The 11995-nt window shown below is 44.8% G+C and overlaps 1 protein-coding gene across 1 annotated transcript; it reads right to left on the bottom strand.

Annotated features, from left to right (window-relative positions):
* Window positions 1-4465: 4465 nt before the first annotated feature.
* On the bottom strand, window positions 4466-7983 carry LOC147092746 (putative G protein-coupled receptor 139). The gene is made up of 3 exons (XM_085975672.1): window positions 7879-7983; window positions 5796-5919; window positions 4466-5385 (listed from the first exon to the last, which is right to left on the bottom strand). Exons 1-3 carry the CDS (start codon window positions 7981-7983, stop codon window positions 4466-4468), a joined length of 1149 nt encoding a protein of 382 aa, XP_085831798.1.
* Window positions 7984-11995: the final 4012 nt, after the last annotated feature.

The raw sequence follows: 11995 nt of genomic DNA, 5'->3' as shown, positions 1-11995 counted from the left end.
CCAACTGCGAATTAAGTTTCTGTCGGTTTATTGTCTCTAAATGTTTCTGCACGACGTTAGGCTGACTGGCCTGTAGTTGTCAGGTTTAACCCTCTCCACGTTTCTGAACGGTCTGTAATACTCTGGCAGCACTCCCATATCTGAGAAGAATTGGAAGATTTTGTGACTCCAGAGCCTCTGCAATTTGAAACCTTTCTTCCCTCAGCTATCTTGGATACAGCTCATTTGGGCCAGGTGACTTTTCTACTATGAGTGCTGCCGACCTTTTAAGTACCTCCTGTTTATTTATTTTTTCCAATCGAATTTCTCTACTATCGCTTCATTTACTGTGACATTGGCTGTATCGTTTTCTTTAGTGAAGACACATTCAATTAGTATATAACCCATGCTCCCTGCCTGCGCAACAAAATCTGCTTTTAGGTCTGTAATCGGCCCCATTTTTGAGAGTGCCACACTCCCGGATGATACCAGCACCACCTGGCTCTCCGCACCCTGCCAATGGCCACCAACTTACTATCCTCCAGAACTCACTGTGGCTGCGGGGTGACGACCTCCTGGAACATGTGGTCGAGCAAATTCTCAGACCTGCACTGACTCTAACCACTCCGCAAGCTCAGAAATTGTGAGCTTAAGTTCGAGCAGATGGAGGCACTTCATGGACACGTGATTACCATGGAGAGGTGAAGCGCCCTGGAGTTCCAACAGGTCTCAGGAATATCCACTGTTGTTATCAATGTAAGTTGCAGCATCTAAATTCAACGGTACAGAAATCACAATGGAAGCTTAAAGAGTGTTTGAAAATAAAATAACATTAAATTAAATTGAACGAAATTCAATGAAATTAAATAAATTACTTTAAATTAAATCTAGTGTTATATATGGCACCTTAGGCATTACTGTACATGTTTGTTGCTAGGAACAGAATTACAGTGCGATTTGCATTGCCCAGTGATAATTGTTCCAATTTTCATGTTCTTTGCTTGTAGCATTGTAGAGGGAACTGATACCGTGGGGCTGACGCACTTGGTGTTGGGTTTTACTCCCCTAACTTGTTGGTCCGGCGGAATTCCGGGAGTGGGGAAAAACACATCTGGTCAATGAGAAAGCCGAAGCATTCTGACACAGAGACTGATCGGCAGCACATTCCCTGTTCTCAGACAATCAGACCGTGGCCTCACTTCCTGTGGCCCATCGTGAAGCACGCCACAGTCTGGAGTAGGTTGCTCCTGCTGACGTAGGGCGCACTTCAAAGGTGAGTCTGGTTCTTTGCACTTCTGACACTAACAGCCAATGGGTGCAAAGCTCAGGAGAATCTGTGACGTGTCACCAATTATAATCAGGAGCTCCTGCACATTTCAATCCCTGCAGTTTGTTTGTTCAGCAGTTTTGTTTTATTTTTTGTAGTTCAAGGATAACAAATCAATCGCTAATATTTATGGTTCCTGTTTTTTCGCTAATATTAGACTTGTGGACATTTGCTCTCAGCATTGATCTTCTTCGCTTTAATATAACACAACATATATTTAGTTCCGGCGGAGGTAAAGATCCCTTTAGATTCTTCTAGCTTTAAATGCAATAAGTGACAGATTCCGATGTATAGGTCGGCCGTCCGACTCAGGACGGAACTCTATAATCCTCCACTAACAGTCTACAACCACAGAACTCTCTGCTCTGTTATAGAAACACATCCAACGCGATCATCGTGTTCTGACGTGTAGATACACGATGGAGAACTTCGCGTGAGTTACAGTCCAACTATTCTAGTCTTTCTTTCGACCTCATTATGCAATAGATTTACAGCAAACATTTAAATCTGTTGCTTTGTCTAAGAATTTATGAGAGTCGGTTTCATCTACAGGAACTGAAATCTGACCCACAATCCAAATGCTGCCATTGCCCACCTGATTCTGATAGCAGTGTCTTGAAACAATTGGAGGATACTTTACCAGTGTTTGCAATTTAACAATTAGTATTCGGAAAATATGGAACAAGATAATAACTCCGTATCTACTGAAATTTCCTCTGCTTTAGTTAATTCTGCTGAATAAGCCACAGATTCATGTGAACTTTCCAACTTCGATGGAGCGTAAACTGTCGGTAAGATATTTAAGAATCCGCCCAATTGTGTTTCTCATTAGAGTCAATGGAAGGGAAATTCGGCGGCGTGTATGACTGGTGGACATTCTGCTCTTGCCAGATTTCCACCCAGGCCGAAATTGAAAATGACTTTAGTTTCCGAATATTCAGATTCCATTAAACCCAACTGGGTCGATAACTGACTCAATAGCTTGTGTTTAAACAACTTAAATTGGTGTTGCTTAAATGCTCCTTACAATTAGTCCTGGAGGTTTGGCTGGAAATATAACACTTGGGTTGAAATTAGCCATAGGGGGAGTGGCCAAAGTGGCGGTATCGCATCAGTCGCCTGTTATATGCTGTTATGGGACTGATTATTGGACGATGTCTTTAACAGGAAGCGAATTCTGCCTTACTGCCAAATCGAATTTCAACCCCTTGCATTTATAAAGCGCCTTTCAAGGCCCCAGGACGTTCTGACGCTCCTCAAAGCTAACAAGCTACTATTAAAGTGTTGTCACTGCAGTAATGTCAGGAAATGCAGAAGTTAATTTGCGCATAGCAATGTCCCACGAACAGCAATATAATAAATGTCTAGATGGGTCAAAATTGGGCATGGGCGGGTGTCACAAAACGGCTGGTATCTCATCGATCACCTGTTAAACGCTGGGCCCGATATTCATTACATTGACCTCACTAGAAATGAATATCGGGCCTGTCGTATTACGGTCGGCAAATGTGAATCGTCTGGTTTGCGAACACTTCCATGTCCAATTCCACCCCCGATGATCTGTTTTGATTCTGTTTGTTCAGGAATAACTACTGACCAGGATACCAGAAGATTAGAGGTACCATGCAAGGCCAACTCGTGTAACAATGGGGAACACTTTAGCAAACTCCGAGCTCAATTACTGTTTCTGTTGTGGACCCCAGCTCATTACAGACATACAGCACAAGAGCTCTAACCTGAGCAATCATGGCCCCTCCTCTCCACTTGGGTTCAGGTCGGGAAATTCGCGCACTGGGCACAAATCAGTGACATCAAGAGAACTGCAGAAAACCGGTAGATTAAAGACAGTGGACAAACCGGCTGTCCGAAATAAAAAACATTAAAAACAATAAATTTTAAAGGAAATTTCAACCAATATATGCGATGCAATCAATCACGGAAGGCATGTAAAGAGCGAGTGGACACTGCGCTGGCTGTATTCTATGTGTAATCACGTATGTTGAAGATCAGACTAGTGGAATCAGTCCGCGACATCTCCTCTGCTGATCTTACAAATCCTGCAATGTGAACGGTGGATTTGAACAATCCATGGGGCAGCCCATCCTCCACATCTTCCAATCATTAACCCAAACACCGCTGCTTATTTTGGAAAACAGTTTCAGCTGAGGCACAACAGGAGGGCGGAAAAATTTTAATTGTCGGTTAATTGGCTCAAGTTTTCCTCTGATGTCATTGCACCGAGCGACGTTCTCAAACCCAGGTCCACAGTAGTGCCGGGCAGAGCTCCCAATACACCAACTTGCACTGGGGATACCAGTTGGTAAAAGGCAGGGGGTATTATATATTATTGTCTGTGTGCAAGCACAGGCAGAGGATTGTTCCATCTCAATATTTGACTTATACATTGAACAGATCGTTGAATTAATTGTCCCTGTTATTTAGGATATTATGCATTCTTACACAGTTTTACTTGTTGATCCAGGTCGCTGATTCAGATTAACTGCAGTAAGGTTACCTGTGACAAAATTAGTAAAAACAAATATCAGCTTTATTTTATTGTAGCTGCAAAGCCTTCAACTAATTCTCAGTAGTAGAGACATCAGAAAAACAGGGAAAATGACACAACTTCAGTTAACTTTTTAAAAAATGGGGAAACATCGTGACACTGTGAAGGAGACACTGGCTCTGCTCCATATTCCCAGGAGATGGGATGAGGCGGTCGGTGCAGCTTCAATCACTCCAAGCAACACTTTCAGCAAACCTACGAGAAAAGGTAAGGTCACCAGGAGTTCTAAATCACCGAATCTTATCCAAAATCTGATGGATATTCCTGTCAATTACATGGTAGAAGTAAATTACAGTCCTCGATCTGTCACATATTACACACTTTGATCAAATATTCTATTCCATTTTTAAACTTCATTCCTCACCGACACTTTTCATACTTATGGCAGAATGTCCTTATTTGTCAGGAGTCATCAGATAACCAACTGCGCAAATCCAAGCTCAATATTGGGTGTAATGCCACAATGGGCACAGATATAGTTGCGTATCTGTGAGATTTTACAAGAACCATCTTGGTGTAGCTGTAAAGGAGAGAAGCCCCAGTCTAAGCTGGAATAGGAACTAACAGTGAATTCCAAGGTTCCAAAGGGAACTCTACTTCGTGTTTCTTTCATTGTTAACCAGTCTTAGAATCAATGTCCAGGGAGATTTCAGCACCTTCTTCAGCTCTTCTCTGAATTTCCTCTGGGTCGCTGCATAAATACACGTGTTCAGACAGGAACTCAAAAGCTTCAACATGGCTCCGGTTTCCGTGGCGATATAGCCAGGGTTTGTGTAGTCACCTCGGTAATAATTGATGTTTGTCAGTCCGGTAGTTACAAAACTCACGACAGCTGTCAACCACAACAGTATAAAACTGCCCGATATAGTGAATAGTAAAATTATGGATTTCCTTCGATTCTCCATCTCTGGATCGCTCTGATTTTCACTCCTGTGAGCCCGAAGTCCTCTGCGGGCTCTGCTGGCAAGTAAAATGCGTCTGATTGTCAAAGAATTACAAAAGACGATTAAAGTAAAAGGAAGCCAAACTACCCAGACGGTGTGAAACCAGAAGTACGCTGCACCTGGAGGTGAGGTAAAGAAGACCACACTTGACCGGCAGCCCCACTGCACCTTGTTAATGATTTGCTGTGGTTCAAATGCAAATATTATGGGGAGGTTCTTTAACAAGATCAGAACAGCGAACACTGTTATAACCGTGGCCGCAGTTCTCTCGGTGCAATACTTTGTTTTAAACTTCTGGCAACAGAGAACAACAAATCGATCAAATGTGAAGGAGACGGTGAACCAAATAGACAAATCTAGGTTGACAGCAGTGATGTATAGAATGAACTTACACACGGGAGTGTGGGACAAGAACGAAAGTGGAAAATGATAACTGAAAATATAATACACCATTACATTGAAGATCATGACCAGTAGATCTGCAGTTGCCATGGCCAGCATGTAAACAGAGATACACTTGGATAGGCCGCAGTTTCCTCGGGAGAGAATCACCATTGTCACCAAGTTTGCTGTAAGAAAGACACAGGAGAGATATCATGTTCCAGTATCTGATTGAAGGAGAACATTTTACTTAATTCAGTGTGATTATCAACACGGAGCATTGTGAGAACAGGATTAGTATTGGAGCCAATACCTGGAGAACCAACATTTTAATGAGCTGCTACATCGCTCACGGTGGGACAGGACGTCCGAAATCCGCTAAAATGCTTGTGTTGGAGCTTTAAAAAACATTGCAACATCAGTGAGTATATCAGATTAAGGGAAATGCAGAAAGTGCGGACTTGCAGTTCACGAGTTTTCCGGTAAGTGCCAACTATGTAATGCTGGCTTCAAGGAACCTCATTACCTTATCCAACAGGCATTAAGAACAAGGAAATATTTAAAACCGATTAATAACAAACAGTTTACAATGGCTCACCGGGGACACCGACGGCTGCGAGCATCGGGTAGTAAATCTCTTTTACCAGCAGAATAGTTGGTCGCCCCATTTTCTGAGAATGGATGAATTCTGTAGGAGCTGAAAGACTCTGACAGGCGCACGGCTGAGGCAATGGAAGGGAACCTATATTTATCCACACATCAATCCGCCAGGGAGTCAATCAGGTTAAATCATAATGAGCATTAGTTACAGTCATTTAACAAATAGACTCAGATAAGCTGTTCTTTTGTCTGATACATCGAATTCAGTGAAATAGTTGAAATGTTTAAAAACTCTCACAATTAACACTTTATTTACAAATGGAAAGTGGAATTTCCAGGACTGATGCTGTCCCTATTACTACATGATGGGCGAAGGCAGATTCCCTTGCAATAATATTTCTCATCCTGCCCTGGACACTCTGCTATTTCAACAACGCCTCCAGAACAGGTGGCCAAAATAATCCTGACAGCAATTCGGCAGTGTATAGAGCATGAATGGCTCTTTATTTTTCTTTAAAATAAAAAGTATTGCTTGATGGATTTAACAGTGGTTACCTGGTGCATTGATATTCCTACAGCTGAAATAAGTTAAAATCCATATTTTAATTAGATTGTCCAGTCCTCCACCTCTGAGTAAGATATTTTAAAATAACTGAAATCGACTTTGAAAACGGCACTGAACCATTCAATAGTTATGTTGGTGTACACTAGTCAACTTCTTGGCAAATTAAATGTGTTTTATATTAAAACAATGTTAAAACGTGCCCATTAGCGCCAGTGCTCCTACAGAAATGAGCTTTGAAGAGTCTTCACAAAGCATGGCTGAATCTCTAAATTTCCACGGAGGCTGTAGCCAGTTCTGTGCATAGAGGGGTTTGGTCTTATCTGGGTGTATCGAATTTTGATACAACGGAAAACAAGACCGTGCCGGTTTAGGCGTAATTTAATTATGGTTAGAAGGCCCTATAAATTGGCTAGTAATTCGGTACCTTGGCATCTCCCATTAGCGCCTCCATGGGCGTTAATTGGCGCTACCGGCTTAGCAATTCGGCGTGGCGATAGTACCGATGTCGGCAAAATTTAAGTTCAAGCATGCGGCAGTATTTACCACTCATGTCATGCTCTCCTGGGCCGGAGGTTGTGACGTCATCGGGCAACGTAGCACCCTGTTTGCGCCATTGCTCAGAAATACACTCTCGCCCCCTGCCTGAGCACCTGCCATTAGCAACGACAAGTTCAGGAGGCGGTATGCAGTCGCCTAAGCGCTGGAGGAGCCTATATAATGGAGTTAACATCTGGCTTATTTTTAGTCAGCCAAAAAATGCTGCCTTGCCAATTTGAAATAGGCAAACATGCATTTTGAGCACTTCCTGCATTTTTTACTTGAAGGAATATTCTACCTCAGAAAAAAACTGTCACTTTCACTTAGGTGTGATTTTGAAGAGCAAGATATCCATACTATAATGCAGGCCGTACTTCACTGGACGTCGCCCTCCAGCATCAACGTCGGAGGTAGCAGAGGCCGAGAGAAAAATTGCAAAATGTAGCCAGATTGAGGAGGGCCAACAGGGCTTTTAGCAGGAGGCTTTACCCTCCCAAGGTATTCTGACAGCATTTCTCCTACATAAGTTTCACTGAGGAACAGTGCATTCGAAGGCTCCGCTTCACCAAGGATATGGTCACAGAGCTCCGGCACCTGCTGCAGCCAGACCTCAAGCCAGTGATCAGGACCACCACAGCTCGCTCAGTGGCTGTCAATGCCCTCAATTTCTACACCAGTGGATCCTTCCAGTATGCAACAGGCGACATATCTAAGATCGCAGTTCACCGTCCATTGCTACATCCCCGAGTACACAGATGCTCTCTACAGAAGAAGAGATTACATTTCCTTCCCCATCACCAGAGAGAAGCAGCACGAGCGTGCATGTCGCATTGCCAGGATAGCAGGGTTCCCCCTGGGGCAGGGCATCATTGAATGCACCCAAGTCATTATTCGAGCACCCCATTACAATCCTGCGGTCTTCTGTAACCGCAAAGGCTACCACTCACATAATGTCCGGTAGGTGTGCGACGACACTCACCGAATCCTCAACATCAATGTCTGCTATCCTGCCAGCAGCCACGATGCCTTCATCCTGCGCCAGGCCAGTGTACCAGCTCTGTTCCAACCACCACCTCAAGTTCATGGCTGGTTTTTGGGAAACAAGGGCTACTGGCACTGCACCTGACTCATCACTCCCCTCCGCAACCCCAACACTCATATAATGAGAGCCATGTTGCGACCAGGAACATAGTTGAATACAACATCGGAGTGATCAAGCAATGGTTCCACTGCCTCGAATGCTTGGGAGGAACCCTCCAGTAATCGGCTGAGTGGGTGTCCCTTTTCGTCATCGTCTGCTGCATCCTGCACAGATTGGCCATCATAAAGCCGCAGACATTGACAACAGGTATAGCCGCACAACCTCAGGAGGAGGAAGAGGGAGACAAGGAGGAAGAGGATGCAGAGGAGAAGGTGGAAGAGGAGGAACAGGAGCACGACCAGCATCGACGGAGGAGGCAGCCACTCCATCAGCCTTGTGGCAGGGTATTCCATCCGCCTCTTCAGACTTCGGTTCTAATGAATTCGATGTCACTTCCCGGTTGCTCAGCCAGTCCCCATCATTCCAGCAATTTATCATTCCATACCACACCCCTAAGCTCAATGAGACACAGCCCCAAAACTGTTACATTCCAATAATAAATGTATCCAAGTTCGGGGAGCACACTCATACAAGAAAAATATTAACTAATCACCCTTGTGCAATCCCTTACTTGCCCTCTTTGCAGTGCGTTTCCCAATCTACTGCTCCTGAATAGTATCTCCCCAGTGGCTGCAGCAGGGCTGCTGTAAGGCTGCTAAGTGTCGGTGCCAGAGACTACAGATGGCCTTGCAGGACGCCCTCGACCAGGTCTGGGTCTGGAAGGCCCGGCTTTACAGTGTGATGCCGCAGGATCGACAGCGGCAGTCAGGCCGTGCTGGATGACAGTCAGCGGCAAGTGCAATGGTGGAGTTGCAGTGGTGGGATCAGGAAAGCTGTCACCCTGAGAGAGGGCAGCAGGTTGCCACTCCCCCAGGGCAGCACCTCAGCATCCCTACCAACCTGCTGGAGCACAGATTGGCGTGCTGCGTAATGGTGAGATCCCTGGTGCATTGTGGAAGACCCAGCGATGATGGCAGCAGTTAGAGCTTACGTGGCATCAAGGTGAGTCTGCATGAGAGCAGTCTGAGACTCGATGCCCCACAAACCATTGTCTGTATTGCAACAGACTGCGTTGTGTCACTTCTGCCTGAGCTGCAATGGAAGCTGCCACATCACCCATGACACACGTCATGAGGTCTGGAGCCGCACGGTCTCACTGGGAATCGACCAGCCCCTGCAGAGTGGAAATGATAGGCTCCATGGTGTGCAAAGAGCTCTGTGCATTGTTGGATGTGGACTCCTCCACGTTCCTTACCATTGCCGAGAGGCTCTCGGGCGCCCTTACCATTGCGCCTACAATCTCGGATATGGTGGCCATCACCCTTCTTGTGAACACCTCTCTATCAAATTCCTCATCTGAGCCCTGTGCAGCAGAATTGACGGGCGAACTTGCTATCCGGGGAGCTGCCTCCCGAGCTATCCTTTCCCCCTGGCCTTTCTACAGCCCGCCCATCCCTGGTGCTTCATCTAATGCAGACCCCTCTACTAAACCTGACACTAAAAATTGCTTAGTGCTAGTATGTGAGTTGGTGCCTGCAGGTGAGAGATGCAGTGATGCGGTACTTTGCTCCACCTCCTCTTCTCCTTCCACACTCTCAGTGGGAGGCTGAGAGACAGGCTGGCCACCTGGTTGCTGATTCTCTGAAAGCTTAACGGTACAAGGCTCACGTTAATTTGAGCTCAAGAGGGCAGGAAGGGAGCAAGGAATGCATACAGTTTCAGGAGCTGGAATGTGGGAAAGGCTTGCGGTGTGAGGGGGAAGTGGTAGTAGAGAAGGAGAGAGGATGAACATACCGCTATTCCCTCCAAGGGGGTCGACTTTACCGACGGCTATGCTGCCCACCACCTGCTGCTGAATGAGTCACAGCACTCGCCACTCCAGGTCTGAATGCTGCTGGAGATGCGCATCACGCCCACCTGTTTTCTGCTGCTCCCTTCTATTGTGAGCCATAACGGCCTGCAAGGTAATCGAATGATTGTGAGTCAGAGTCCAGCTATGTGTTTGGGTGATATGCCTGCCGTAGGTGAATAGCTGTGATTGCAGGCAAGTTGTGAAATGTGGATTTGAGTTTGATAGGTGCAGATGCTTGGTGGGTGAGTGCTGGGGGTGTGGGGGTTTGTGCAGTGTGTACAGACTGAGGTTCACATGCTGTTATGTAGGACATGTTGAAGCAAGTATCAGCTTGACCACACGAGTGAGGTCGTTGAATTTATTCCGGCACTGTGTCAGGCTGCATCCTACCACACTACTGGCCGAGACCTCCTGGGCCACTTCCCTCCACATTGCCCTAAAGACCTGGGACTATGGCTTCCTTCCAGTGTCCAGGGGCAGCACTACCCTCCTCCACACCACACCAACAACCAATGCCTCCAGTGCCTCGTTCTTAAAACGACGAGCTCTCTCTCTGGGATCACCCATCTCGATCAGGGGATTCAATTGTTTGCAGGTCGTGTTCACAGCCAGCAATGCTGCTAACGAGGATCTGCAAAATGAAGCAACCTTGCCTTAAGAGCTGGAAGGGGCCAGTGTGAAGCATCATTGCCGATTGCATAGCAGCCGAAATTCATTGTCGCTTTGCTGGTAGCATCCCTGTAGTGCCCTACAGAAGTCATTAGCGCTTGATTTAGCGCTCCACTTCTTTCCAGGAGCACTAGCAGATAATTTAGGGGAAGCTTAGGCACTTCAGCGCCTGGTGCTAATATTTCACGCACTCAAAAATTAGCGCCCCAAACGGGCCAATACCGATTTTCTCCACCTTTATCTCTACTCTCTCTTCTACTGCCTATGAAGTATCGTAACCATGTCAATAGTTTGCCTTCAATTCCATGAACTTTAATTTGAGTGAACAATCACTTGTGTGGAAACTTATCGAATGCATTCTGGATTCCACGTAAACTACATCCATGAACATTCCCCTCTCTAATGCTTTAGTTACCTCTTCAGAAAAATCAAATAGGTTCGTTAGACATGACCTACCATTTACAAATCCACGTTGGCTCTCTCTAATCAGCTCAATATTGCCTAAGTGTTCAGTCACTCTGTCCTTAATTATAGATTCCAATATTTTCCCTAAAACAGATATTAGACTAAAGGGTCTTTAATTTCCTGGTTTCTCTCACACACCTTTCTTAAATGATAGAGTTACATTTGTAACTTTCCAATCTAAAGGGATAATACCTGAATCGAAATTGCTTTGGAAGATTATGGCTAAAACAGCTGCAATTAACTCACCTACTTTCTTTAAAGCTCCACCTCCTGAAGATTTCTCAGTTTTTCTTGCCTTTATTTCTTCTAATACTGTTTACTTGCTTACGTTAATTTTAGTGCGTTCCAGTCCTTGATTCATTACTAGTTTCCCTGGGATGTTAAGACACATTATCCCCTTATCCGACTGTGAAGACTGACACACGTTAATTATTCAACAAGTCTGACATTTTCTTATTTGCATTTTCAATATTAGCCACATCTGTTCCTAAATGGAGCTAATTAACCTTGACTATATTTTTTCTTCTAATATAATTGTAAAAATGGTTTGTTTTATATTGATAACCCTCACAAGTTTCTTTTCGTATTCCTTTTTGCAGCTTTTACTATCATGTTGTGGTTCCATTGTTGTTCTTTATGTTTATTCCAGTCAACTGGATTTAAATTTTCTTTGCACTTTTGTATGTTATTTCCTGTTTTTTTTAAGCCACCTCTCAACTCTATGTCAACCATGGCTGTTTTAATTGCTAATTACAGATTTTGCTCTTTAGGGGTCAGGCAGGGGAAACATACTCCCAGCATTTACCTTGTCAAACCCTGAAATAATGTTATATGTTTTAATGATATCAGCTCTCATTCTTCTAAATTCTATGGAATATAGGTTTAGACTCCTCAAACTCTCCTCATAGGACAATAACCCCATCCCAGAAACCAGTCTGGTCGACCTTCGGTGCACTCCCGCTAAGGCAA

The sequence above is a fragment of the Somniosus microcephalus genome, unplaced genomic scaffold, assembly GCF_052327205.1.
Source record: "Somniosus microcephalus isolate GS21.2 unplaced genomic scaffold, FLI_Smic_1.0 unresolved_chr2, whole genome shotgun sequence".
Classification (NCBI taxonomy): domain Eukaryota; kingdom Metazoa; phylum Chordata; class Chondrichthyes; order Squaliformes; family Somniosidae; genus Somniosus; species Somniosus microcephalus.
Note: the sequence above shows the minus strand (reverse complement) of the source record. Positions and strands in the feature narration are given on the sequence as shown.

What these genes read in the sequence shown, in the direction of transcription:
- LOC147092746 (XM_085975672.1), bottom strand. Translation starts at nt 7,983, where the DNA reads ATGAACTTGAGGTGGTGGTTGGAACAGAGCTGGTACACTGGCCTGGCG. An exon ending in ACATTGATGTTGAGGATTCG is followed by an intron (nt 5,920 to 7,878) that starts GTGAGTGTCGTC and finishes CCATTGCCTCAG; the next exon opens with CCGTGCGCCTGTCAGAGTCT. An exon ending in CGCAGCCGTCGGTGTCCCCG is followed by an intron (nt 5,386 to 5,795) that starts GTGAGCCATTGT and finishes TCTTTCTTACAG; the next exon opens with CAAACTTGGTGACAATGGTG.